The following is a 26,960-nucleotide window of genomic DNA, read 5'->3' as shown; positions in this document are numbered from 1 at the left end:
GTACTTTATTGCTAGGAATGTTTCGTCTCAAAATTTGTATCGCAAATTCGAAATCGACCTGCTAACAACTTCTAGTCCTTAGCATCCCGCACTGGCACTCACTTCTAGACTGCAACTCCTATCCATTTACCCTTATATTTATCTTATCGTTCGAATAATACTTTTAAACTCTCCGAGATGTTATGTAACAGGAATATAGGATAGGATCACTTGATATTAACAGGTTGCGAATATCCCAGAACCGATACTACTAGGCGATTACTAGTCTTAATACAATATTATACACTAAATAGGAGGTTATGGGCGCAATATACAAATTTGCGACCCGCTAAAGCGTGTAGTTTGTAGGGTATTCAGTTGTATTTAAAGCAAAAAAATTGTAAGAGGTCCAGAAAGCGCACCTCTCGTTAACGCTAGTGTTCTTTTTTTTTTCTGTTTATATCATTGAATACTATTTTCTAAAAGCTCTATATAAAATAGTATGAAGCCAGATAACTAAACATTGACATGTCATGAATAGCTTAAACCCATTAATACAAGATTAGGTTATGCATTAATATTCTAAACATATCACACATTATATGCAAGTAGAAACCTAAGAGTTCAATACAGTACATTGCATTGTGCTAACACGAAATCTCAAGCTTTCACATCATTGTGATCTCTCGAGCGAATATGTAAAATGATCACTTAAAAGCGGAGCAAGTGTAATTGAAAGAGTTCCAGAAAGCGCATCTCTCATTATCGCTGGGATCCTTTTCAAGTCTCGTGTTGGAGGCCACAAATACGATCTGATTCCCAGTCGCATATTTGGGCCATTTGATGTGTGAAGTGTAGGTATTAGGATCCTCTGATCGGACAAATGAGATGAAATAGTCAGAAATAATGTCCGCCAGTTGCATCTCTGAAGCTGCCATATAGCGTGTGTTGTGAAAAACATATGGGATGATAGCGGAGTGATATGCGCCTAGAGTACCGTTGGCCTGATCAAACCGGTATTTGTATAGGTTGGGAGAATAAGCCTTTGCCATTTCCAATGCTGGACACATGAATGCTTGATCCCCGAATGCTAGAGTCATTCTTGTTTCATGAGCCGGATAGGCCATGCTTTCAGGATACAAACGAGCAATTTCTTGCAGAGAAGTGTTGGATACACATGGCATTATGCGCTTTATGCCCACAAAGAACTCTTCTGTGGTATTAGATGGCAATTTAGCAGTGTAAAGAGTCCCCTCGTTCGTGCTTGTCCCTAGGATGAGCGGAATCCGGTCGAAATGGCGATTCTTCGAGAGAGTCGAACAATCTTTGACAACGTATTTCCCATCAACGACGGGGGAAAAACTAAGAAAAAGCGGCGAAGCTTGCACCATAGCCTTTCCCACAGCATGCAAGTTAGTAATGTTGCTCTCTCTCAGACACCTCAGAGATCCATTAGCTTTTGAACACCCGACCTTGTCGACAATTTTATCATAAACAGCCTGATAGATCTGATATGGTTGACAGTGAGATAAAGCTGTCGTAGACCCGCTTATCAATATGGCTTTATCGAATGGAGTCTGGGACACTGTTTGTAGAATATTCTCCTGCCGATGCTCTACCTGCGGCTCTCCTCTCACGTCTGGCTGATCTGTGAAAGCGCTTGATAGAAGGTGGAATCCAATCGAGATGGCACCTGCGCTCTCACCTATGACAGTGATCTTCGCTGGGTCACCTCCAAACGCACGAGCATACTTGCGAAGCCATTCTAAAGCCATCTTTTGATCGAGAAGACCTGCATTCAAATCTCCGTCTCTGCGTATTTCCTCGGAAGAAAGAAAGCCGAGGGGGCCCAGACGATAGTTGGCAGATACAAAGATGATGCTGTTGTTTGATCGCCGGACAAGATGAGATCCATCATAGTTGTCGAGCGATGATGACCCCAATATAAAGTTACCCCCATATATCCAAAACAGAATCGGCAGATTCTGAGCGTTTGAAGGCTTCCAGATGTTCAAAAATAAGCAGTCTTCGGACGAATTATCCTCACTATTATTATTGAATTGAATGCAGCTACTTCCGAACTTGTCAGCCTGCTGTACAGAAGTAAAAGACTCTGGCGGCTGAGGTGCACGGAACCGTAGCTCACCCACCGGCGATTTAGCAAATCGCACACCACGCCATACCACTAGTCCATTTTCTAATGTGCCATTATATGAACCATAGTCAAGCGTCAACAGTGAATTGCATAACACGCATGGGAATATGATTAGATATACATATAATATGAGCATGATGAAGAGCAGATGTTAAAATATAATTCAATCACTACCCAATAAAATGGGTAGTGATTGAATTATATTTTATTACTAACTCGATTATAAATATTCGAGCATTTCGAGGCTGGTTTCGGATATAATTTCCAAGTTTCAGAATAAAAATTATGTATTATACACACTCGCATAAACTTTGTCCCATGTTTTTTATTTCCTCGATTTTCATCTTATGTCTCCATAAGGAGATACAACTGGTTGCGTTAAGTACAGCAACTATAAACACCTTTGCTCGATCATCCCATTATATGACCTTGTAAATAACCCATTTTCTTGAAAATATTACCATGTCAATTTTCAAACTCCGACACCCCATTGAAGCCATATTGTTTTTCTATTAATAAGAATATTACAATATTTTGTATAGTTGCCCTTGCTTTTATTACTGCCTCTATATGCAGTGGCATAGTCTCTATAGTTTTAACACATAGCTCTGGTTCTATCTTCTCCCGCTCTTCCTGCAATATATCCCAAAGTGACTGGTCATTAGTCGGTTGCTGCTCACGTTCATCGATGCTTCAGTCTAATTCATTAACTCTATAGGATTTAAATCATGAGACTGAGTTGGCAAATATAGTACGGTAGTAAACTGAAAAACGCGCCTTGGAACATGCGTTGCCCACAAACTAGAGTTGATTGTATTGCTTAAAAACAATTATCTCCTGATATTCTCTATTTAGTGTAAAAAACCAAAAAGATGTCCAAAAATATTTAGAGACACCGAACAAATAATTTCGCCCACGCTTGCAACCAGTGTAATGTATGAATGACATTTCTCCTTTATTACAAAGTACACGAAATATTAAAAATGGCTTAAGCACTGGCACGCGCGGCCCGCACAGCCTCAAGCGAACCCTTCTTAGCGAAACGTTGGTTGCGAAGGAATTTGGGATCAACACCCTTTAAGCTGGGGTGGCGGTTGGTGCGGGGCTTCTTGATACCGTTGCGATGGGCCTTACGGTCTAACACGAGACAAAAATGCGATCAGCATCATTTTCAAATAAAGAAATCTTTAAAAAAAATGTAGGCAGGAATATTGGTACATACTCTGGTTGTGGTTAGTGTGATTCTTAGACTTGGCCATTGAAGTAAATCTTTTTGAATTTAAAATTAAAACAGGTTAATAACGGAGCTATTTAATACTGCGTTCACTGAGTAAATTGATAAAAAAAACCCCCGAGCGATCCAATCCCCCTTTCCACAACCATAGCCATTGCTACCAGAGAAATGGATGATCTAGCTCTAATCTCTCATCCATTGAGGGATAGTTATTGTCATCTCAATCCATATATCATAAAAGCATCCGAAATGGCAATGAAGTGAACTACAACCAGGGCAATGGTAGAGTAGGATGGATGGACTTGCAGATTGAATAATTACCTTTCCTCTTATACTGGATTAAGAGATGGATGATTGAGAAGGAAGCCCAACCTCCTAGTTTCACGATTAAAGACAAGGTATGCGGTGTGGCTTAGAAGTTCTTTGACTTGACTGTTCACTTCAATTACTCCCCTACTAGCTTAGCCAACTGAATTCTATACTAAAGATGTCTGTGTTATCGCAAGCACAATCAGCGATTGGTCCACTCTTTGCTTCTCTAACATCGGATGACTCCGGGGCGGCCTCTCCACATCTTATTAATGAGAGTTGCTTTGATTTCTTGCAGATGGAAATGGTCCATCTACTAGCCGCGAATGCGGACGCGTCAGAGAAAGAGCGAGATGCAGCTTTCTTCAAATTGGAAATGCTAGGCTATCGAGTTGGACTGGGGCTTGCAGAAAGGTCTTTCCTGATCGGCTAGAGTCATAGAAGACTACCACTGAATTTCTTAATCTCTTTCTTCATTCATTAATAGATTTACAAAGGATCGACCGCGTTTTCTGGACACCTTAGATATGGTGAAATTTATTTGTAAAGATTTATGGATGATAATGTTCAAGAAGCAGGTGGATAATCTCAAGACAAACCATCGAGTGAGCCTGATCCCATTTAGACTTTGCCATGTCGTGGAGACGCTAACACAAATATTTATGACTTTCTTTGCACGAGTATAGGGTGTCTATGTTCTGCAGGATAACAACTTCCGTTGGTTTAATCGTATGTCGACTGAAGCTGGCACATCCGATGCAGCAAGAAAGGCTGCTCCGGTAACTATACACGATTCTCTTCTCCACGTATTTCCAACCTCTAATTTCGGATATGTGCCTTCGCAGTATATCTGGTTCCCGTGTGGCCTGATCCGGGGCGTGCTGGGTAGCTTTGGCGTGGTGTGTGCGGTGCACGCAGAGACTTCCAATTTACCACAATGTAAGTGAATATTCTCTTGGTTGCTATGCGTGTATTTTGCTCATCCATACAACCCATCCATGTAGGCACGTTTCAGATTAAGATTGCAAAGATTTAGTCTATTTCAGTGATTTTTTCCGTTTTGTAAATAAACATCCGTATAATTGATGGATTTGATTCGAGTATCAATGCGTATTTTTGCTCAAAAGCGGAGATTCGATCGCTACCAGGATCTGCATTGAAAGAATTCTCTACATGGAATAAAAGGAGAAGGCTCCGTTTTTCCAAGTTCTTCATAGAAATTAGCTGGTATTTGGCGATAATGTATCCTGCCACAAACTTGCTCAACTCGAAATTCCAAACCCGCCATGACTCCTATGCCTGCAAATTAGTGAAAAAACCCTTTCTCAGATCCAAAGTCGTTGAACCGACATCATACGAAGTTGCTTCGACTCTCGTGACGATGTTTCCGCCGCCTAGTTCAGGTGGTAATGAAAGAAGACAAGGCTGTACAGTTGAACTCGAAGGGATCGTAGGAAATGTTGGCCATCGAAAACGGTGCGTAACAGCATCAGGTGCCGGAATAAGTAAATCCACTCATGCTTCCAGCATGGGCAGAGTTCCACTTAAGGATAGAGGACAATCGAATGGAATAAGATTAGAGGATGCAAGATCGAACAGAAAGGTAGTTATCTGATGGCTTAGTCAAAGTGGGTAGCATTGGTGCACTCCTGATGTAATGAACATTTCCATCTAGATATTAGACCTGGAGATATCCATTCAATCACTTTTAACTTTGAACGAGAACTTGGAGGCCAAAGTGCGCAAGCAAGCAGCAGAAATCACGAAATTAAGAAATTGTATCCAGCATAACTTAATTGATAGATATAGTCTAGACGTATGTATCAAAGAGGTAGCCTAACAAATCTGCTCTGGGACTTCTGCCATATCTCAAGTGTTTTTTTTGTTTTTTTGTGAAGTCTTCCGATGAAGAAGAGCAGTACGAAGACGACAATAAGGGTTTTCGGCGAGTATGCCTGATGGTTGAGTCCCTACTTGAAGATGCAAAAAAGGCATTAGCTGTGGAGTGTAAGAAGGAGAATAGAATTCGCGTTTATTGCCCTTATGATGAACGTAAGCTACAAAGTACATATATAGTTTAGCTTAGTTAACTCATTATTTTGCATCAGCAGGAGCAAACACACTAGTCGAAGATAGAGAGCCCTCGACAACATCCATATATAAAGCATGACTACTTTTATTTAACCGTAGATACCTTTTGGACACTGAACTATTTTTTTTTTTGTTTGACATGCCTGATTTTTGACATACATTCTACAAATTATGTATCAAATGATTTTCTTTTTTTATCGAATCACAAGATGCCAGATTTCATAAATTGCTTACCCTCAACTGTGCCAATTCACTTGTCAATCTACCCCGCCCTAAATCCATGCCATTCCCATTTACATTATAAAATGCCCTTACCAATAGAGAGATTCTACTACGATATTCCACCTATTACGCGTGCATGGGTGACAGGAGCTGTGGTCATAAGTCTTCTGGAAGTAAGTTTGCGATGGTTGGGATCAAAAGTCTTACAGAAGAAATAATCTCATCTCCACCCCCCTTATAGCACTTACAGATCATTAATAAGTATCAACTCTACTATAGATATCATTTGGTATTTGAACAGTATGAGGTAAATATTCTTCATTTCATTATATCTTTTAAAGTGTCGAAAGTTCGCAGACTGACACCATCGTTGAATTCTAGGTATGGCGGCTAATAACCACATTTTTATTTTTTGGCAAATTCTCGATCGACTTTGTATTTCATATGTTCTTCCTGTAAGCATAATGCTTCAGCCTGCTCTCTTAGGCTTAAATAATTTAACCTCCTGCTTCCCGATTACTTTAGAGTGCGGCATAGTGGCATGTTAGAAGAGGAATCCTTCCGCCATCGCCGCGCTGACTTCCTCTACCTAATATTCTTTGCCTCCTCCCTACTTCTCCTCATTGCCCCAATCGCCCGCCTAGACCACCTTGCAGCCCCTCTCTCCTCCACCCTCGTCTACATATGGGCCCGCCGTAACCCTTTCATCCGAATGAGCTTCTTGGGATTGTTCATTTTCACTGCACCCTATCTTCCATGGGTTTTGGTCTCCTTCTCGGTCTTGTTCCAACACGAGTTCCCAAAGGGTGAGCTCGCGGGAATAGCTATTGGCCATATCTACTATTTCCTAGAGGATGTGTGGCCGCGTGATCCAGCAAGCGGTGGCAAGCGGTGGCTGGAGACGCCTGTTTTAGTGTAAGTAGTGCTTATCGAGTCGCACAGCTGGATGTTCCCATGTTCTTAATCTTTCGTCTATGTGTTTTGTAGAAAACGGCTCTTTGGTGAAGCGAGATTACCGGATGATGCAGAGCTCGATGAAGATGACAACGAGGACGGAGCTGAAAATGAACAAGAAAACGGGAGCGAGGGGCCTCAGCACACATCATTACAAAACGGGGGCCATGGCCAAACCGGCGAGAGGACGACTGACGCAAGTGAGGAGACTGAGTCAACCCTCCACCAAAGAAGAACTTTCCAGAATGAAAATCAATCCTAACTTTTTTCTTGTCTTATACTGTTTTTACTTTTTGCTTTTTGTTTATCTCCCTGCTTTACCTTTTTTGTTCTCTATCTCACACTAAACGATCAAATATTGCAATTGGAAAAAAAGATTCTTTCCGCCACGAATGCATTAGTAATTTTGCAGAAAGGGCTTTGGTCGGTCCTATTTTTTGATTTCCCGGGTGTTCTTTTAATAGGATTTCTCAGAAAACCTTAATCTTCGATGGAATAGGGGCTTCGTCACACAAGCCAGTGGAAATAGAAGTTCTGGCGTTTTTTGCCACTTTTTCGTCATCATCGAAGCTATAAATACAAGATGCATAGTTTTCCTTGGTTTTTTGAGAACTTCTTTTCTTTTTCCCCTCCCAATTGTTAGACTCATACCCTCCTCTGCAGAAATGCGCACGTTTTTCTCTGTTACTCTCCTCCTCGCTCTCGCAAACTACGCTCTTTGTGATTTTTACTTCACACAGCCCATAACTGGTATGTAATGACTTCAACATGACCTAATGGTTAGTAATTCATGGATATTGACCGAGGCTTCACCTTCTCCATTTCAGGTACGGTTTGGGAGATAGGCACAACTCAGCTTGTAACTTGGACAAATGGAACTAGCGGGCCCCAGGAGTTAAGACTTGTGACGGTAGCTCATTTTTTTCTCATAAGCACCAAGGTGCACTACAGTTGTGCTAAACTCACTTTCTCCGTAGGGTGATCCAAAGGCGCTTCAGCTAGTTTACATTATCAGCACCACCGTCGATGGTGGTGTTGGCTCCTACAACTGGACCATCCCAACCAACTTGACGTCATCAAAATACGCGCTTACTCTCGGCAAAGCTCCCAACGTATCCTATTCCCCACTGTTCACGATTAATGACCCAAAGAATCCACTGCCGTCCTCCAGTGGTGAAGTGTACCCGGCGGCTTCGCCTTCTGGAACTACTGTACCAACAGCAGCTCACTTGGAACGACGACAGGTGCCATCTGTTTCTTCGTCGGTTTTTACCGTTCAGCCCAGTTCCGCTGGTCCTTCAGGAAGTTCTTCAGCGAGTGTTTCCACCTTCTCATTATCTAGCACTTCTCTTGCTACCTCTAGCGGTATTTTGTCCTCCTCAGGAGTAAGTTCGCCGTCCATCCAGAACACTTTGAGAAGCACGCTACTGCCCTCAGTAACACCCAGTGCAGCAACCTCGTCTCCTATCACTAAACCTTCTATTCCGGCCAACTCATCCGGGGTGGTAGCCATAGCGCCTGCAGCATTCCTTGCTCTTCTACCAGTATTGACGGTGATGATCCTCTAAAAATCAAGAAAAAGCAATACGTCATATAAAAGTACAGACATCACCTATGTATTACTTTAATATATATCTTATATTCCACTATTTCATCGACCCCTTCTCTCAGTGTGTGTGTATTGTTTTCCAGGCCCCTCATTTAGCCATTCAATAAAATATGCGTACATTAGTTAGAGACCATTCTAATTCGGCCTGCCTTAAATGGAACAGGAAACAGGTACAAAAGGAGCAAGTTAATCTGAAATATTATTGCAGAAACTCTATTTCCACTTTTTCATCTCTGCATATAAGAAACATTTGAGTGTGAAACCGTTAAAAATTCTCCTTTGCCAGCAGTCCTGTCTTATTGCTTCGTTTTTTACATTCCACCCGCTGTGCTGCTTTTGCATCTACATTATTTTATTTTTCCTCTTAATTCTCTCCCTTTCTCCTTCTTTCTCTCTCCCCCTTTCTCTTCCATACCTATGGCTACACTGGAAAAACCAAGAAAGAGAATCTCTAGGAGACGTCAGGTAATCTATTCCTTTTCGCTCATTTGCGTTTGGCTTTCTGTTCCTGAACGCCGCTCCACTGATTTAGATACGAGAATCGGATCATCAAATTGAAAATGAACGTGACGCAAGTTCATCCTATAACGATGCCGTGATTGATGATCTGCTGAACGAGGCATTCGATGATGTTGACTACACTTTCGATGAGGGGATTTCCAGAGCATGGGAAGCGGAGCATTTAGCTTATAACCAAACAGCTCAATCCATTCCCGTTTCTTCCACTCAAAGTGCACAATCGGATAGGCCCGTGGAATCCAATCTGACATATACTAAGTATATGTCACGGGTACGGAAGTTTTCAAGATGATAGGATTAGGATGTTTGAATATTCATTTCTAACTATATATAGGAGGCTATCGATTCTGTTTTCTCGCTCCGGCATTACTGTCTTTTGGCACTGGATAGTCTCCTTCAGCAAATTGCATTGGAATCGGAAACCGAATCCAGCAGCATTGCTAGGCCTCCTCCAGCCCATCTCTCTGGATCATACAATTCAACTCGAACACGTTCTCTCAGTAGTCCACTAGAATACCTTCATTCGCCTACCCCTCTCTCTACCTCGGCCCATTCAGGCACGAGTCTACTGGCGTCGATCGAGCGTAGCGCCCGGCGTATATCGACCCCTATTGAACTTATACCCCGCGAACCCTCTTCTCCTCTACATCAGAGCTTCATCGACTTACATCACAGTCTTGGCGCTCGCCGAAATGTGAGCGACGATTACGACCTGGCATGTACCCTTGCCGCATTATTGGGCTATCTGTATCAATTTTTGGAGGATGTTCCAGAAGCTACCTCAAAATCCGACGAGTATCCGCCTGAGGCGCATGTGTTTGCGGCGATCCGGCAGGAGGTGTCAGCCCTCCGCACCCATCCGCACTCTCAGCTTTCGATGGACGATGAGCATGCAGCGATATGGAACGAAATCCAAAAACTGATGGAGGTTGTCTCTCGTTTGTGCCATGAGCGTGACCAGCCCCCACCTTATCACTTGGAGGAGTTTGCGACGCCCAAAGTGATGCTAGCGAACTCGGAAAGGGAAAAGCAGCCTCCAGCCTACTCGGCCACGGACGAGAAATGCCAGCGTGATCTCGAAAATGTTATGTCGGCCATTGAGCGGATGCAGTGTGTTGCGCCCCCGATGAATGATCAGCGCGTCGAGCTGAATGAGAGGCAAATTCGCGAGCTCTCTGTTGCAGCCGTGTCCAAGATCGTCGAGAGACTCTCACGCGGCCGATTGGAGGAGCAGCGAGCCATCCAGCCGCCCACCAAGCTAGAGACGTTGAATCGTCTGCTAGAGGTGGTAGAGAAAGCGGTTGAGCGTCGTCTCGATGATCAGCGCGCCACCTTATCCCCGAGGCTGTCTCGTCGGATGGAGGAGGCAAAGTTGCATGCGGTGCTTGATCGTATCGACCGAGGACGAATGACGAATCAAGACTACGAGCTCCCCGAGCAGCTGCTCGTCGCAGATATGCACCGGCTCACCACCCAGCTGCTCAAGCTTGACTCTGAGGACGCGAAAAAATATGGTCAGCAGCGCTATGAGCTTTCCAAGGGGAAAGAGCGGGACATGTTTGTTGCCCAAGTCATGGGCAAAGTGGAACGATTGCCGCGGATGAGGGACCAGGATGCAGAGCCCCCGCAGAAACTACCATTATACCGGACAGCGGCGGGCGATTTCGAAAAAATGATCAAGCAGCTGGAGCGTTCCCATTCGACCTCTCTCTCGGACCAAAGGGCCACCCTTCGTACCAAGGGCGACAACTTTTAGGCGGCGTGTCGACACTTTTATTCTGTAATCTTTCTTTTAATCCTATATATTTTTTAATGTATTTTAATCTTTCTTTGCTTTTCCTTTGGTTTTTCTTTATTCTGGAATATTTTATTTGTTTTTTATTCAAAACAATGTCAGTATCTCAACTTCCTTCCCCCCCTCCCCTTTTTTTATATTTGTTCATACCCCCTTCAAGTCTATATTAATATTGGTCAATAAAAATTTAAGCTTAGTGCTGCGCCCCGCTCCATGCAAAACGAGGAAGGGATTTTCGCTCGTGTTTCACCAAAGTAGCTCAAGAACTATTTAATCTCTCATCCCACTCTCTCCTCACCCTCACCTATTGAATGACAAAGCACCCCTTCAAGAAACTCGACGATGACGATGAGCCCACCTTGCCCTCGGCATGGGGTGAGCCGAGCCGTCCTGATGCAAGCGCGGGAGCAACCCTGAACATGGTGTCGGTAGCGAATGACGTGCAGACCTCCGATCAGCATCTGCACCACCGCACTAATGCTCCCTTTCATCCCCCTCCCGGTCTCGATCCGCGCTACCCTCACGGCGGTCGGGATGAGCATGTTACAGTGGAATCACGCTACTACGATCCGAACAAGATGAAGAGCAAATGGAAGAAATCGTTGTATCTTATCCTGGAGGATCCGTCCCATAGCAGACTGGCATTCTGGGTGAATGTGGCGGTCAGTCTGCTGATTCTGGTGAGCATCATCTTAACAACGGTGGAGACTATTCCGGAGGCGAGAGCAATTGGAGACGGTGTTTGGTATGTGTCTCACGTTTTCACTCTCCCCCCCCACATCAACTTTCATACTGCTCCGTGTTGCTCACTCACCCTTACTTTGCCCTGATATGGCAGGTTCAAGATAGAGACTGCATTTGTGTTCACTTTTACGATTGAATTGATTCTTCGATTAATCGCCCACTCCGATTCCCTTCGATTGCTCGGTGCTTTCTTTACTTGTAAGTTGCTCTGCTTCTTTAGTCGTGGGTCAACTGAAGAATGACCATTGTCTCTCTTACCAGCGCCTCTTGTCATCCTCGACTTCGCCGCCATTCTCCCCTATTATATAGAAATTATTGCGCGACAGTCTGCCGTAAGTACATACCCTTCCCTCCACAGTATGGTCGGCCTGTTCTCATTCTATCCCTATTCGGATATAGGTATACGAGTTCCGCTTCACAATTCTGAGAGTGTTTCGTCTGCTGCGCATCTTCAAGCCCTACAAATACACGTCCACAATTGTCATGACCATCGAGGTGCTTTTCATTGCCATGGGACGCAGTGCAGATGCGCTGGGCGCATTGCTATTCTTTATGGTGGGGACCGTCATTATTTTCTCGACCTTGCTCTATTTCGGTAAGCTAAACTTCCTTATTGAGGAGGCGCGTCCCCATCCTAAACAAAGCCGACCCCCCTTTTATGTCCCATAGCGGAGCGCGGCGTCTGGGATGCTGCTACCAACACCTTTCTCAATAGCCAGGGCAAACCCTCGACCTTTGACAGTATCCCGGCGGCCATCTACTTCACGGTCACTACCATTACCACAACCGGCTATGGCGATATGGTTCCAACTACCTTCATCGGCAAATTAATTGTGATTCCCGCCATGCTGTTCGGTATTCTGCTGATTGCGCTTCCCTCGATCATTATTGGGCGGAGTTTCACGATCACCTGGGAGGCAATGCGGAAGCATCACCGGTCACGGAGCATTTCTCGAAGGGTAAGTTGTCGAGAATTCCCAAGAACTTGTCCCACATTTCTATAAATGCACTCGCTTTAACTCTATCTTGCTTGGACTCTTTAGGCCCCAGATCAGGCGCACACCCCAGAGAACGATGAAGGTGGGGACGGACGTGGAGACGACCTCTATGAAATGCTTGAAAATGTGGAGTTCTTCCCTGATCAGACGCCGCTGAGGGCATTCCCATCCCCCGCCCCTTCCTCCACAGTGAATACCTCCGAGCAGGCCCCTGGCAATACCCTCCAGAGCACAGAAACTGCCACGATCAACGACCTTGCCCAGCGAGTACAACAGCTGTCCAATGCTGTGCAGCAGAACCAGCAAGTGCTGATGCAGGTGCTGAAGCATTTAGAGGGACGCGACATGGTGGTGTCGGTGCCGCAAAGTGCCCGATTGAATTCTAGATAATGTCCCAAAATAAAAAAGAATATTGACACTTGTTTTGCTTTTTTGCATGTGGATAAAGTAGCCGAAGTTTTTTTTTTTCTATAGTGCTCTACCCATGGAGCTCAATTATTTTCGCTGTGTATTTTCTCTTGTTTCGCTTTTCTCCTTTTCTCTATTTCAGTAGCTTGAAGATAGTTTTTTTTTTCCTTCTCTCTTCTCCCCTTCGTCTTTCCCTGTCATATTATGTTTCATTTATCTACGCTTACCCTCTGCGAAAGACATGTTGGAGTCATTTTGTACAGTTCTAAAATGTGTTCCCTACTTTTCGCCGCGAATTCTCTCCCTTCGTGAAACTATGTACGAGAGCAAATAGGAAAGGGACTAATCTACTGTATTCTGTTAACAAAGACCCAGAATAGTACTAATAGCAAAATGATAAGTGTGACCGAGAAAGTAATATGAGATGAAAAGCTTGGTCATCGACGTCCTAGAACTAGGTTTGCCGCTTCTTAAGGGAGAGATGCGAAATCCGTCGGGCGTAGTGACTGTCTGTTTCTAGGCCGCTCCAATTCGACGATCGCTGCGATGCAGATAGCAAGGCGGGGGCAGTTGGGATCCTCGACAATCGTTTCCCGCTATTCGGCAGAGGGGGTAGAGTGGAAGGGCAGACGGACTGCGGTGTTAGAGTCTGGCTCGCCGCCCGCGAGTTGGAAAAGGCTAGGGAGGGGAGATGAGACAGTCGATTAGAGGCTGTGGAGGCACGCAAGTTGGGGGTGGAGGTTGCGGTGCTCAAGCGTCTGCCATGGGTGGGAGTGGGAGAGACCGAGAGCCGGGAAGTGTCGACCGAGGTGAAGCTTCGACTCAGGGTGGGTTGGGAGCGCGGACTGCCCGAAGGAGAGGGGAGCATGGTAACGCGACGCGAGGAAGAGGAAGAGGGGGTAAGGATGTTGCGTGAGGCCTGATGCGTTGTTTGAGCAAAACTAGGCGATCGCGGAGACGGTAGCTGGGAGGTGTGGGGTTTAGACCTTTGTACAGGCAGCGAGGAAGAAGAGGAGAGGGAGGAGGATTGGGTGATGCGTGGAGAAGGGGTGGCATGAACTGGTACAGGTTTGGAGACCTTCCTAGATGCAGGTACTGATCGTGGAAAGGTGTTTGAGGTGGGGAGGCCGGCCTGCGGCCTCTGGGGTGCAATGCATACACAAGAAGTTGTCCGTGGAGCGCCATGTGATGGGTTTGGCGAGAGCATGCTTGACGGGAAACGCGGCTTCTCGTAGATGGATGGCGCTTTCGCCTGGCGGGTGGTGCGCGAATTGATACAAGGTTCCGCAGTTTTATATGGTGCTGCCTTCCTAGGCGGATGGCGGCGGAACGCGTCTGATTTAAGGGAAGGCGGACTTGTCAAACCTGGAAACCGAGTCAGCCCTCATTTGTGCGAAAACAGAGAACAAGAAGCATTCTTCAGTCCTTACCAAATGCATCAGGAAAAAACCAGTCATCGTCATCGATAAGCAGCTACGAGAGTGAAAAAAATAAAAACCTTCAGCGGCATGTTGAGGAGCCAAAACAAATGCAATATCACCTCTGAGATTGAGGGTCCTGTGTCCCATAGCGTTTCGACATCGAAATCGATATCTTCCAATATCGGGTCGGGGTCAGGACTCCCTTCGTCTTGGGGTTTCTTTGATAACCACTTGGCAAACGACGACAATCCGTTCTCGCGGCTTGTCTCGTGGTCAAAGATACCAGTGGACAAAGAATGGTCCTAGTGACGCGAGATATTGGCAATGGAATTCCAATTGAACTCTCTTTCATCTAAAGACACTTATTAAACAAAGCTTACATCGTTCTCGACCATTTCGTTCACATCCAGTATATCGATGTCGATATCTGGTATCATCAGCTCCGCCATTAGATTGTCGACCGTTTCGTTTTCGGCAATGATGCGATCCAAATCTATTGCATCATCATCCCAAGACTCTATAGAGCAAGCCATACCGGTATCGAACACTGTACTAGAGATAAATAGCTTGAGAGCCAGTCAATGGAAACAAGCAGAGATGAGAGCCACAGGGGGCGGGGTACTCACATGATTACTCAAAGGATTGGAAATCAAAAGTCATTAACGCGCAACAGTCCAAAGAATGACTGAGGGAGGCGAGAAACGAAATGGATGGAGGAAGAGAAAGTACAGGATAAAAAAAAAAATATAACAATAGGTGCGCATAGACTGCGAGGCTGGAATGAAATACATTTTTCGTGATCGAAAATCCTAAGGAAACAATAAGTCCTAATTGGTAGCAAGCAATTAAACTCGATCTGAGGGGAATTCTGCGAATTTCTATTCGCTCTCCACGTTTTGGGATGAGGGGACAGGGTATAATAGGAAGGAGAGTTTGTATTGATTGGAATATAGTAAGCGGTGTGGAGGCCTCAAGGGTCCTGGTATATAGGGCATGGCAGATGAGGTTTAAAGAAAATAGGAAAGTGAAAAAAAAAAGTTACAAACAACGCTGAGGAAAAAAGAAAATATTAACAATGAAATACGCCTACGACCATTATATTTGCTTTTTCTTTCTTGCAGTCTCCCTCTGCAAGTTCAATGTGCCTTAGGAATCTCGTCTTCCCTGTCTATACCTTCTCGAGGCCGGCCTAAAGTGTAACCCAACAGTGGGCTTTCCTCCCTGGTCAGCGGGTGCTGTGTATCGCCCGCCTCACTCTCCGAGTCTTTTACCCCTAATCTGCAAAACTCGTACTGGTGTGCTAACGCACAGGGATCAGCCTTTTTCTTCGCTAAGGTACTCCTCAGCCGCCCCCATAGATTGAAGTACATGACTGCCGAGGCAATGAGACCGATTATCATTAACATTCCGACGCAACACGTACACACCGCCAACAGATTCGATTCACGCATCGTCGCACCCTGAGAAATTGTATCCACCGCCGATTGGATACGCACGCTGCCATTGTGAGATGGTAAGGCATAGGAACTTGGGAGAGGCCCCACTTGGAAGCTTGAGTCGAGAGGGATAGATGTATTCTTCGCAAGAATTGCCTTTTCTTTTTCTATGGGTTTGGTATCTCCCGGAGCTACCGAGAGAGTGGGCTCTGACTCCTTCAGGGCAGTGAACTCCTCGCCATAGAGAATCAACTGCCAGCTGTTCAATCGGCCAGATTTCTCCGGGTTGACTCGGTCGACTACCCTCAACGACCAGGTCCCCACCGGGTCCTCATCCCAGTGTTGAACGCTCGAGAACGTCCAATTCTTAAATCCCTCTCCACTCATATCCAATCGGCGACGCGACGCGAGCTGGGAAGTCACTCCCCATGGGCTGATCAAGTACACCTCCACATCCCCACGCTGCTCATGCTCTAGATCCAGAATCACTCCGACGTGCTCTAACCGCTTCAGCTTCAGCACATCATTAGCACGTACTTCCACCATGCTCGTGATGCCCTGGGCGGATTGTGGCAAATTCCAGCCAACCTGCTCTATTGGCATGTCCAGGCGGATCAGAGGCCCAACTGGCGTGTAGTTGGCTGCCGCATCCAGCATTCTGCCGGCATCCAGCTTACCATAGCCGAATTTGGGATTAAATTTGCGGCCGGCAGCCGTTAGCTGCCACTCAGGATCGTTTGGCGAAATAGGCACCGAGGTTTCAACGCATAGGCGCTGTATATCGCGCCAAGAGAGGTCGGGGCGTACTGAAAGAACTAAGGCAAAAACGCCCGCGGCCAGCGGTGCAGCCGCAGAAGTACCGCCATGGATATTGGTGCATGTGTTCGAGCCGACGTCCGTCGTAAACTAATTTGAACATTGGCGAGAAAAACAGGGATTCAACACTCTCATATATCCAATCCATAAAAGAAAAATCTTACAATATATCCTCCGCTTCCACTGCTATAAGTCACGGCCAGCTGAGCGGCACATCTTTCCGAATACAACGGGTGGCTGTTCATATAGTCAATGGCACCGATGGTCGTGGTATAAATACTGTTTGTGTATCCGTCGAAATTACAATTATCCTCGTTGTACCCCCCGTTCCCCGTCGCGAACACATAGATGCTCCCTTTGCCTCCACGACCATGTCGAGCGCCGTTCTCTAATGCTCGCTGGATAATCTCCCTGGGGGCCTCCATTGCTTGGCCATTGTCCGGAGGGCCCCAACTGCAGGAATAGATAGCATTCTCCTGATAAGCGTAGTTCAATGCCGCCGCTTCGTCAACATCGGTGATAGCACCAGAGAGTATTCGAATTCCTGAAGTAGGCAGGGTAATTAGACACAATGCCATGGTTGAGGGATTGAGGTTACCGCCTACCTGAAACCTTGGCGTCGAATGCGACACCAACCCCGCACACGCTGTTCTTCACGGCGGCGATTTCACCCGCACATCGCGTTCCGTGATAATCGTCAGAGAGCCGAGGTAATGGGAGGTCGGCATTATCGTTGAAGTCGTGGGACCCGGGAGCATACTATCGAGGGGATAGCCATTTAGCTGTTAGTGGCCCTACTCAAAGGTGGCACAAAAACATCAACAGAAAACATACGAAATTGGCTCGGATATCTTCACTGTGCATGTCCACCCCATCATCAATGATCGAGACTATCACACCTTTGCCCGTGATGCCTATGGTATAAACCAAGAGATATTTCGTTAATTCCCCGTCCTTTTTCACGAACTCACGCAAGAAGCTTGTACCTTGTTCCCATGCACCTGTCACGTTTAGGTCATTGCCTACATCGTTGTACTATAACAGATAAAGCGGTCAAGTCAAGTGGGTACAGAGTATGGAATGGACATGTTGTCGCGTACCAAATGCCACTGTTGCCCAAACCATGGATCCTTGATCCCGAGTGTCTCAACTATGTTACGGAAATTCGACCCATTCTTGCCTGACTGGCCCCGCTGTCTCTTTCTTCTTCTGGCCCATCCACTTTTACTCCGTCGCTGGTCCGATGTCATGGGAATGACCCGCTTATGTCGCCAGTGAGGAACCTGTTTCTCCACCCATTTCACTGCAGCCACCACTGTGTGCTCGCGGGTTTCACTCGGGGATGTTAGCCGACGTTCTAGCAATCTCTGTTGCAAGTAGTTCTCGCTCCGCCTCCCCATGCGGAAGAGATGGTGATTGGGTAGCTCTCCTACCGGACCTTCCCAGACTAAATCCAAGTGTCGGGCAACCTCTAGCGGGGACACGCCGCTCTCAATTTCCATAGCATAGTAGTCGCTCTGGTCGTAATCACGCCTCTGGGTGAACTGGGTATAAGAGACTTGGATGAACGGAAGGAGGAATAAAAAATAAACGGGCACATTCAATCGCATGGTCTCTCTTTTCTTTTGCTTCTGGGTTAGGGATGAAATTCACGGGTGCAAGAATTCAACAATTCAAGATGAACACGCATAAGGATAGAGAAAAACACCGCGGAAGGAGGAAAGAATTCAATGAAAGAAGAAGGAAGAGAGTGTGTGGGGGAAAAAAAATATCAGAGACGCCTTCCTGGCTTCAATGTGAGGGAATTCCCAGTTGAGAACAACCGATATTCGTAACAGTTAAAGGCCAGCTCCAGAGCCCAGCGCGAAAAGGGAAACTCTATCACACAAACAATTTCATGGAAACTTCTACTAATTAAATCTAAAAAGCTGATAATTATCTAACTCATTATGGCGGCCGATCTGTCGGATTGGGCAAGAAAATGCAACCATTAAGACAAATTTTGTCTTAATGATTCCATTTTTTTTTTTTTGACTATTACACAGGATTTTATTGACAAGAATCCTATGAACAGTAGGGTAAACCTTTACGTCAAAATCACCCAGGTAAACTCTTGGCCTACTTGGTCAAGATATATCTAAAAATGTGATGTTATTGGGTAGGGGGCAAGTGAAAAGATTATGTTTGACCCGAACCCAGAATATATGTAGTAATCTTTATAATGAGCATAGTGCTGCGAGTAACTTTGGAGAATAGCTCTGATGTGTTGGGAAGATCTTATATTTGGAAGTGCTTGGAGAAATTAGAATCCTTCGTTGTAATTTCTTTTTTCGGATGTATTGTTCTTTTGTTTGCTTTCAATGGTTCGCCTGAGTGGGTTTTTTCAGGATATTTAGGTCGATCTGCTGGTAGTTCACTGGTGTCTTTAGTACCGTCGTTATCGTGTTCGATTTTTATTTGGTAGAGAAGTGTGGTTGCTGTTGTCATCCTTGACGTTAGTTTGGTCGCCGACGATTGTTTGTTGTCATTACTGATGGTAGTGATGATGTCATTGTTTTTGACTTTCCTCTTAACTTTCTTGCTGTCTTGTTTTTTTTTGCTATCCATGTTTTTGCTGTGTCCTTATCTTTGCCGTTGCTGCTGGGAGCGGTTTTCATTGGAGTCTTAAGAGTGGACGAAAGCACGAGACTTTTATGTTTTTTACTTAATTTAGACCAAGTTCTACTTATCCTTCAGTTGAGCAGACCAGACAGAGGGTTGGGCAGCTGAGCCAGGTGACCACTTTCTTTTTTCCTCTACCAACGTAAGTGTTTTAAGTTTTCCGAAAGTTTCGTTCCGCCCTCCTGCTAGATCTACAGTAAGAAAGAGGGTCCGTCTGATTACTTTCGGGACTAGCTCGTGGGTGGCAATCTTTTTTATATGACCAGCACCTCATGGTCTCCTAAGCGTACTTATAAATGACTTTGTCGTTATTAGATATTAGCATTACTTAAATAACAATAGAAAGCTGGCAGGATAATGCAGAACAGGTTCTAATAAATATTTTTTCTTAAAAAAATTGAACCTCCTTTAAGTTTTCAACTCTATAACAGTACCGGGACAGTTATACATTTGAGTGCGAGAAAAACTATAGAAGCAATTCTCATAAAATAATTTTCGATCTGTTTTTTTCAATCTCTGGGACAGGTTGTGTTTATTAATCTGATCAATTCACCCTCTATCTACACTAATTAAAATTGACTTCATCTTAAAGTATGGCATTTGTACAATATTCGATCTAAAACCGCAAGCTGTTACTGCATGTATTGACGATTTTTGTTGCTTGTTCATTTGCCTACTTATGCAAGATAGGTCTCGTTAAAGAATGTTGTTATCAACATCTGCCAGGTTTTTTTGAATATAACACTGTTACACACCAAATGATAAATGCAGGAATTTACTTCACAACAAGCGAGTCAATTTTGCTATATAAAGATGAAAAATATAATATAAAAAGGCTCTACCCTTCAGGAAACCCTTTCCTCTTATAATTTACTGCCTCTCATGAAAGACTTTTCCTTATTGATAATCGTAAGCATTTTATTGCTATCTATCCAGGTGGCAGCTGCTCCGCCACCATCGTACAGATGGTTTTATCGTATAGACAAGTCCCTAAGTCCCTTTCTTGCATCAAGCTACGAACTATATGACCTTGGAAGACCAATAATATCTGTAACATGCCCTCAAAATGGAATAATATGTGCTATCAAGGCGACATATAATATCCTACCACCAAATTCCCCCGGTAATCCAACCTCTTTCCCAAAATACGTACCCATAATTACGCCTGAGTTGCATAGTTATCTCGCTACGCCTCGATTGGAAAACGAATTTGTTCAGCGAGTAGCCACACACCTATTCCCAGCTCATGACAAGTTCAAGCGAAGTTCTTGCGAGTTTGAGTTCGAGTAGGCATAATGGGATGATCCAGTACCATAAGGAAGTCATATGTAACAAGAAATAATGATAAATCCCAAGTACCGAAATCTGAATAGTGCATAGTTATTATAATGCTCTCCAATATATCTTTAAAAATTCGATAACTATAGTAATAAATTAATTCTCGAATACTTTTGCATTCTTCAACTTCTCGTCATCAAAAAGTAGTATACCGAGATTATATCGACTTACAGTATATACCCATTATGTCGTGATTTTATCTCCATTATGCAACTCTTTCGACTTCCATTCCCCGTTTTATTTCTCAATTTGGGATGGATATAATCGCAGCATGCTGCATATTACTCCATTCACTAATGGTAGATAATACCTCCGTCCTGAACGCATCCGGACTGGTCTTCCTGCTAACTGGCTATGCTCTGCACCGCCGACTAGTTAAGCATGATGTAGCAGTGGCGCAATCTCATTGCACCACTTACGTGTGTAATACTGGATCTAGTTGGAGGGCCGCCTGGGTGGCCTCCATCAATCAGTCAGGAAATCTATCCATGTTACAAAGCAAATGCTTGTCGTCGTTCATCACGCTCGACCACGTTACAATGCTAGCTGACCAAGCATAACAGAAGTATTTCGATTTTTGGACTCCTATAATAGTAAATATAATAAAATAAAAATAATTAAGAAAATATAAGGATCAGAAAAAAAAAGTAGAGATCATAATAGTAACATGGCGAAATCGGCAGTCCATGCCTCACTTTCCATTAATTTTTTATTTTATGGTTTTGTTTGAGATTACTTCTTAACTCCCCTCTTTCTGGGACGAGCTGGATATGGACTGCTTATGTAAGCGGTTGATGAGGTTGTCGGTGATTATATAGATTGACACATATGAGTTGGTGGATAGGAGGTATGAAAAGAGCGTGGGGTCAAAAGAAGAGATGGAATCAAGGAAATAAAATTTACACTAGAACACAAGGGGGTTTGATTGAAGCTGAAAATACCACCTCGCTCCCTTGGTGGTCTCCTATAGTTTCCTTGCCTTGCATTTCTTCTTCTTCATACATATTATGGGGAAAATTCCTGGCCAGGATAGAGGTTCGGGAGCAACAGTTGATTTCCTCAGAGAAATTAGGTTAATTTTAATTGCTGGTGAGCCAAAACATTTCCCTCTCTGATGTTCCTCCTACTTCGAACACTGTTGAAGACCCCTCTATCCTGCTAATTAGGGACCATGTTGGTCTTAGGGGGTTTAAGAGTGGAACAAAAAGGCCACCAACATAACCAGGTGGGCTTTAGGCTAGGTTACCAACTCTATGTAACACTACTGAGGGAAGGGAAAGTTTTGCATGTGGTTTCCAAAAGAAACGGCAAGTAATGGGGTATTCATTGCACCCAAAATGAGGGAACCTGAATGTATATTGGTAGAGTTATTAGACCTCAAAAAACCGACATAATATTAAAGATAAACTATATAATATCTGGGCCAATCAAATTCTGTAATACTTATAACCTTACATTTTTTTTGATTCATTATGGAATCTCCCCATATTATATATTTATATTGTTTCAGAACTTGCTTTCAGAGCAAATGCATTAAAAGGGGACAATCCATTCATTTATTAGTTTATTATTAAACGACACGTTCCTCCCAAGCACGGCCTACTGGTATGAAACCTCACTCCGAAGAATGTGTACAATGGGAATTGGAAAACACATATTAAACAACCCGCTATTGCTGCTGCTGCTGCTGCTCAATTGATTCTTCGTCCACCTCTCGCATCTCTTTGGTTTTTGGCTTTGAACGGCCCGCGAAGCGATCCCTGATTTTATCGTAAATGTCCACGACATCCATCCCGGGATAACAGCAGGAGACAAGGAAAGACATGGAGCTGGCAAAATAACAGCACATGGCAACCTAAAACATATACGGGCAAGATGGGCTACAGATTCTAGTATATGATTCCGAAGTAGCCTACCAGCGAGAGCCAAGTCGCCGGCCCAAAGCCTACTTTAAATGTATCTTTTGCAGAACTGTTTGCAAACATCTTCAGCCGTGAATGTGCGACGCACACAATGATCCAACCAAGGGCTATGTTATACGGAAAAATGCATATGTTTGTGGGCAAAAATTACACAGCATATATCGTCTTAGTATTACCAGCAATTCCCGTGGCGAAGAGAGTTAAGAAATGGGCAAGACACGATAATACGCGTTGGCGATGAGCACCCAACCCCAGCAGCATTCCAACGAAGCCGCAGCATATGGCCAAAATGTAAAGTACGGCAATAACGGATGCGATCACACCAATGACCGGATCATAGCCGGTAATTTTGATGATCGCGTTGATGGGTTCTGAGGTGGGATCTGGGCGGAGAGAGAGGCAGAAAGAGGTCAATCGACAAACATCCCTTGTCTATCGCAAGATATCCCATTCAACCCACCTCCCATGTACCCAATCTGGGGAGAGCTACACATGGATACCCCGGTTGCTTCATTGCCTTTGCAATAGCCCCACAAAGCGAAGGTGTAATAGTCGGAGGAACCGGCGGTGGACGCGGGAGAGTTCGGATATACGATGAAGAAAAAGAGATCTTTAAGAAGTGGCTTGTTGCCGAGCAAGCCTATCACCGGGAACAAGAGAAACACGAAGCCGGCAAAAGCGGAGGCGACCGCAAAGAGGAGAAACATAGCGCACTATTAGAGTATTATTATTATTTCAGTGCTGGTACCTAGGGGGAACAAAAGGGAAACTAGTTAGGCTCATGGTGTCCTGGGATGAGTATGCTTGAATGCTTTGAATGCTTACAAGCAGATTGCGCACCGGACACCAAAGGAAGGAGAGTTAAGGAGTAGCAATAAATTAGGAATAAATAGCGAGGTAATAATTAAACTGGAATGCGGGAGCGCTGGTTGACGACAGTAATCAGCAACCGAATTGGATGGGGCAGGAATGCACACTAGAGTCCATGAGATTGGCAGCAGCAGAAAGAGCGTACCAAGAAGATAAAAGTGGAACAAAGTGTGGAGGAACGCAGCGGGGGCTCTGATAAACGGCCTGTCCCCCCTCTTAGCTATCAAACGCTTACTCCATTTCAGCTGAAAAAAAATTCGGAGTGACAATCGTTGCACAATGAAAAATCCTTCTCGCTATTGACAAACCCTATTCCCCTTTCCAACTCAGACCCACGGGCCTTGCTCGTTTTCTCCAAGGCTGGATCCCGATGTCAGCATCCTCAGAAGAGGATCAGTGGATCCGAAATGAGGATGGCATTCCTGTTGAACATGAAATGCCAAAGAGCGAGCCCTGTGTCTCCCTTCGGCTCTCTGCTGGGCCTTATTTAGACGACGATGCTCTAGCCTATTTTGTTTCATTTGACATGGCCTCTATTTGTTAATTATTAGCGGCTGTGCTCCTCCGGCCCAAGCTACGAGCTGAGCATTTGTGAGAGGATAAGACATCCACCCCCTCTAAGCCGCCGCCAACCTTGTAAGAAACTTTTCATTTTATAGCAACCACCCTCGGTATATATTTATATAGTATATAGATATAAATAAGAAGGGATCCTGGCATAATGACCACCTCCCCTGACAAATACTAACGCTTAGAAGAGCAATCATGGAGAAACGCACCCAATAAATAATTAGTACAATAGGCCTCTCCAGAAATGATCGAATAATTTACGCTTTCTCTCCCAATTAACAGATGAATAAATGCATAAGAAAAACAAATCAAAAGAAGCAAGAAAAGCAAATGGCCATCCTACCCTCTATATACACGCTGCCAGTCCAGGCTAGAGCTCCATGAGCGCACCCATGGCCAGCCATCCGGCCCCGCTCAGAACAATCCTCCATTGCTGCTCGGGGGGGATCAATAGGCTGCTGGCGCCGCTCACATTCGCACAGCTGTCCTCCCTCGGCCGGTCTGCATTTTTCCTCACGTAGATGTTTCGGTCGAAGAAATAGACCACATATCGGTCTGCATCCTTGTTAGGAAGAAAACGCAGGACCACCCGAAGCTTGTAGGCATCGTTGCTCTCCGTGGCGTCGTTAGGAAGATTGAACTCCACGCAGAATACCTGTGTGTTCTGAGTCTGCCCAGGCTTTTTCTCAACGACGTTGCGCAGGAGTCTGATAGAGCTAATATCGTTGTTGTCGGCGTCGTTGGGGAAAAGCAGTCCTAAGACATAGGCCCAGAAGCCACATTAGCCGGAAGTTATCAAATGGTTTGGGGAAGGAGCCTAAGCACTTACCCACGCGAGCATTTGCATCGTACTTCATGGGTGGGTTTACCTTGAACCACACCCGGAATTTGGAACCAGGAGGGACCAGCAGCCCGTTCACTGGCTCGACCCACTCGAGCCTTTGAGCGCTTGTGCGGAATACAGCTGTGAGAATGAGAAGAAGAACGGTGGCAAACTGGAGAAAACCCATTTAATTTGGAATGGAAGAGAGGCGGAGGAAGAATTCGGCTAATGGGAAATTGGCAATGGACAACAAGAGGGGCAAAGGTACCGGAGAGAGAGCAAGGGGGGAGGTATGGGAGACTGGGTGGAGAGGGCAAAGAACAAAGATCAATAGATGTCAAGTTGATTTTGGGCCGCTGGGTTTTCATTTTCTGCGCATCCGGGACGCGTGATGCTTTCAAGCCACTCCGATATTTCTGCTACAACCACGCCGGGCCTAATAGTAGTTGAGATTTGGATCCGATCTAAGCCAAGGGGGATCAGACTGTCTGAATCCAGCGTCCATGGCTGGAAAAAAAATCTGTCGATGGAAGAGGAACTCCGAAGCGTTTTTCCCTCCCCAAAACTTAGGGTTTGGACAAAGTTATCTTGGTGCAACAAGCCATGACGTCCACTGCCCTGAGAAGCGCCTTGATACCATGCAAAACAGCCGAAAAAGGGTTCCAGGAGAGGGAGGGGGCATCGAGGAAAACGCCTTGAGAGTCGGTGTATATAAAGAAGGGCAGGGCCATCATTCATGGCTAAAGTTTGTTCATTCTCTTTACTCCCTGCTCTCCGCCGGCATTCAGTAGAGACAACAAGGACGAAACACAATGAAGTTCAACAGCACTCTTCTTGCCACCCTTTTGCTCGCCGCTGCAGTTCATGCCCGCAAGTATCTCCCATAGGCTGTGTGGAAGCCAAATGCCTAACATTGCATTTTCTTTTCTTATCTCTCTTTTTTTCATACCACGCAATAGAATCCCAAGAGGATGGTAACTGAGGACTCATTTACTCATGATACCGAATTATCCACCCACTAACCGCTTCTCCTCATTAGTGCTGAACACTTATAACTGCGTTAAGAACTGTACCTCTGAAGATGCCGTCGAATGCTTGCAGGATTGTATTGAAAAATACTACCAGCCAAGCAGTCAGACGGTATCTAGCCTCTATGATCCCTCGGTGACCAGCACTTGGAGCCCTGCGTCGAACACCATCAGCTTTTCGGCGCAATCGACCATTGCGACTTCAAGCATGCCGTCCTCCGTGGGGACGAGGACGTCGAGCGTTTTTACCGGCTTCCCCACTCGGCCTCTTTCTTCTAGCCTCTCCTCCCTGCAATCCGTGCAGACCCAGGTGCCCTCCTTGATCTCCTCAGCACTGTCCAGCGCAATGTCCAGTGTTATCTCGACCGCACAGCCCAGCCTTGCCACCAGCGTTGCGTCGAGCGTTGCTGCCAGTATTCAGAGCAAAGCCAGTAGTATTGCCTCCCATGCATCCTCGGCCGCCTCGGCGGCAGCATCGCCAACGTCCACTTCCGATGCGGCCCACGTTCCGGTTAATTCTCTCTTGATTAGTCTTTCTATGATCCTCGCCTTGCTGGCGGTGGTGTGAGTTTTCCTATTCTAACTTTTTTTTTTCACCTCCTATTGTCGATCCAATGTGATTTTCTCTCCTTTCCATATTAACCTTTTTTTGTGACAAATATTTGTACCATCCTTCTCACTCTACCTCTCTCTATTGTGACTCCCTTCCCCCTCCAACTGGGGTGAGCAAAGACAGATCTTTTATTATATGTTTATATCCCGTGACTCTAAATATTTTTATTCAAGTAAATACAGTCTACTTTTATATTCATATCCCTCTGCTCAGTTGGAGAAAATCCCAACCAAAATGACCCCCACTCCCCCAATGCAAGCATGTAGGACGCATGTAAAGTTGAAGGGGAGGTTCTAGCTTTTGCTAGGTCGAGCTTGGCGTCGCGGCAAAAAGTAAACTACAATTACAGAAGGTAACCCCAGATGGGCCACGCCTTTCCTTATCGGCTATTATGACTCGGTGCGAAGCTGGCTATTCTTAGAATGCCGCTTGACCTCCCAAGTGC

The 26,960-nt window shown here is 45.1% G+C and overlaps 15 protein-coding genes across 15 annotated transcripts; 8 read left to right on the top strand and 7 right to left on the bottom strand.

Moving 5' to 3' along the window:
• Positions 1-686: 686 nt before the first annotated feature.
• VTP21DRAFT_3346 (uncharacterized protein) lies at positions 687-2,270 on the bottom strand (the record flags this gene model as incomplete). Its single annotated transcript, XM_069393639.1, has 1 exon — positions 687-2,270. One exon carries the CDS (start codon positions 2,268-2,270, stop codon positions 687-689), a length of 1,584 nt encoding a protein of 527 aa, XP_069249350.1.
• An 852-nt stretch (positions 2,271-3,122) lies between these two features.
• VTP21DRAFT_3345 (60S ribosomal protein eL29) lies at positions 3,123-3,393 on the bottom strand (the record flags this gene model as incomplete). Its single annotated transcript, XM_069393638.1, has 2 exons — positions 3,123-3,271; positions 3,357-3,393. 2 exons carry the CDS (start codon positions 3,391-3,393, stop codon positions 3,123-3,125), a joined length of 186 nt encoding a protein of 61 aa, XP_069249349.1.
• Positions 3,394-3,855: 462 nt separating this feature from the next.
• Positions 3,856-4,713, top strand: VTP21DRAFT_3344 (uncharacterized protein; the record flags this gene model as incomplete). Its single annotated transcript, XM_069393637.1, has 5 exons — positions 3,856-4,091; positions 4,165-4,282; positions 4,364-4,456; positions 4,523-4,616; positions 4,682-4,713. 5 exons carry the CDS (start codon positions 3,856-3,858, stop codon positions 4,711-4,713), a joined length of 573 nt encoding a protein of 190 aa, XP_069249348.1.
• A 204-nt stretch (positions 4,714-4,917) lies between these two features.
• Positions 4,918-5,517, top strand: VTP21DRAFT_3343 (uncharacterized protein; the record flags this gene model as incomplete). Its single annotated transcript, XM_069393636.1, has 2 exons — positions 4,918-5,280; positions 5,353-5,517. The coding sequence occupies 2 exons, from the start codon at positions 4,918-4,920 to the stop codon at positions 5,515-5,517; spliced, it is 528 nt and encodes a 175-aa protein (XP_069249347.1).
• Positions 5,518-6,073: 556 nt separating this feature from the next.
• VTP21DRAFT_3342 (uncharacterized protein) lies at positions 6,074-7,206 on the top strand (the record flags this gene model as incomplete). Its single annotated transcript, XM_069393635.1, has 5 exons — positions 6,074-6,163; positions 6,232-6,297; positions 6,372-6,445; positions 6,516-6,905; positions 6,978-7,206. The coding sequence occupies 5 exons, from the start codon at positions 6,074-6,076 to the stop codon at positions 7,204-7,206; spliced, it is 849 nt and encodes a 282-aa protein (XP_069249346.1).
• Positions 7,207-7,609: 403 nt separating this feature from the next.
• VTP21DRAFT_3341 (uncharacterized protein) lies at positions 7,610-8,512 on the top strand (the record flags this gene model as incomplete). Its single annotated transcript, XM_069393634.1, has 3 exons — positions 7,610-7,694; positions 7,772-7,854; positions 7,922-8,512. 3 exons carry the CDS (start codon positions 7,610-7,612, stop codon positions 8,510-8,512), a joined length of 759 nt encoding a protein of 252 aa, XP_069249345.1.
• Positions 8,513-8,970: 458 nt separating this feature from the next.
• On the top strand, positions 8,971-10,828 carry VTP21DRAFT_3340 (uncharacterized protein; the record flags this gene model as incomplete). Its single annotated transcript, XM_069393633.1, has 3 exons — positions 8,971-9,018; positions 9,086-9,343; positions 9,407-10,828. The coding sequence occupies 3 exons, from the start codon at positions 8,971-8,973 to the stop codon at positions 10,826-10,828; spliced, it is 1,728 nt and encodes a 575-aa protein (XP_069249344.1).
• A 350-nt stretch (positions 10,829-11,178) lies between these two features.
• Positions 11,179-12,999, top strand: VTP21DRAFT_3339 (uncharacterized protein; the record flags this gene model as incomplete). Its single annotated transcript, XM_069393631.1, has 6 exons — positions 11,179-11,612; positions 11,706-11,809; positions 11,873-11,943; positions 12,011-12,206; positions 12,281-12,570; positions 12,655-12,999. 6 exons carry the CDS (start codon positions 11,179-11,181, stop codon positions 12,997-12,999), a joined length of 1,440 nt encoding a protein of 479 aa, XP_069249343.1.
• Positions 13,000-13,471: 472 nt separating this feature from the next.
• Positions 13,472-14,971, bottom strand: VTP21DRAFT_3338 (uncharacterized protein; the record flags this gene model as incomplete). The annotated part of the gene is made up of 4 exons (XM_069393630.1): positions 13,472-14,382; positions 14,448-14,490; positions 14,558-14,740; positions 14,819-14,971. The coding sequence occupies 4 exons, from the start codon at positions 14,969-14,971 to the stop codon at positions 13,472-13,474; spliced, it is 1,290 nt and encodes a 429-aa protein (XP_069249342.1).
• Positions 14,972-15,574: 603 nt separating this feature from the next.
• Positions 15,575-18,300, bottom strand: VTP21DRAFT_3337 (uncharacterized protein; the record flags this gene model as incomplete). The annotated part of the gene is made up of 6 exons (XM_069393629.1): positions 15,575-16,780; positions 16,855-17,234; positions 17,296-17,449; positions 17,525-17,604; positions 17,677-17,725; positions 17,791-18,300. 6 exons carry the CDS (start codon positions 18,298-18,300, stop codon positions 15,575-15,577), a joined length of 2,379 nt encoding a protein of 792 aa, XP_069249341.1.
• Positions 18,301-20,985: 2,685 nt separating this feature from the next.
• Positions 20,986-21,249, top strand: VTP21DRAFT_3336 (uncharacterized protein; the record flags this gene model as incomplete). Its single annotated transcript, XM_069393628.1, has 1 exon — positions 20,986-21,249. The coding sequence occupies one exon, from the start codon at positions 20,986-20,988 to the stop codon at positions 21,247-21,249; it is 264 nt and encodes an 87-aa protein (XP_069249340.1).
• Positions 21,250-22,358: 1,109 nt separating this feature from the next.
• On the bottom strand, positions 22,359-23,318 carry VTP21DRAFT_3335 (uncharacterized protein; the record flags this gene model as incomplete). Its single annotated transcript, XM_069393627.1, has 4 exons — positions 22,359-22,544; positions 22,606-22,718; positions 22,788-22,994; positions 23,072-23,318. 4 exons carry the CDS (start codon positions 23,316-23,318, stop codon positions 22,359-22,361), a joined length of 753 nt encoding a protein of 250 aa, XP_069249339.1.
• Positions 23,319-23,346: 28 nt separating this feature from the next.
• Positions 23,347-23,861, bottom strand: VTP21DRAFT_3334 (uncharacterized protein; the record flags this gene model as incomplete). The annotated part of the gene is made up of 3 exons (XM_069393626.1): positions 23,347-23,359; positions 23,437-23,726; positions 23,814-23,861. The coding sequence occupies 3 exons, from the start codon at positions 23,859-23,861 to the stop codon at positions 23,347-23,349; spliced, it is 351 nt and encodes a 116-aa protein (XP_069249338.1).
• A 560-nt stretch (positions 23,862-24,421) lies between these two features.
• VTP21DRAFT_3333 (uncharacterized protein) lies at positions 24,422-25,061 on the bottom strand (the record flags this gene model as incomplete). The annotated part of the gene is made up of 2 exons (XM_069393625.1): positions 24,422-24,807; positions 24,881-25,061. 2 exons carry the CDS (start codon positions 25,059-25,061, stop codon positions 24,422-24,424), a joined length of 567 nt encoding a protein of 188 aa, XP_069249337.1.
• An 809-nt stretch (positions 25,062-25,870) lies between these two features.
• VTP21DRAFT_3332 (uncharacterized protein) lies at positions 25,871-26,470 on the top strand (the record flags this gene model as incomplete). Its single annotated transcript, XM_069393624.1, has 1 exon — positions 25,871-26,470. The coding sequence occupies one exon, from the start codon at positions 25,871-25,873 to the stop codon at positions 26,468-26,470; it is 600 nt and encodes a 199-aa protein (XP_069249336.1).
• Positions 26,471-26,960: the final 490 nt, after the last annotated feature.

Source organism: Calcarisporiella thermophila, assembly GCF_041956535.1.
Source record: "Calcarisporiella thermophila strain CBS 279.70 unplaced genomic scaffold VTP21scaffold_17, whole genome shotgun sequence".
NCBI classification, from domain to species: domain Eukaryota; kingdom Fungi; phylum Calcarisporiellomycota; class Calcarisporiellomycetes; order Calcarisporiellales; family Calcarisporiellaceae; genus Calcarisporiella; species Calcarisporiella thermophila.
Note: the sequence above shows the minus strand (reverse complement) of the source record. Positions and strands in the feature narration are given on the sequence as shown.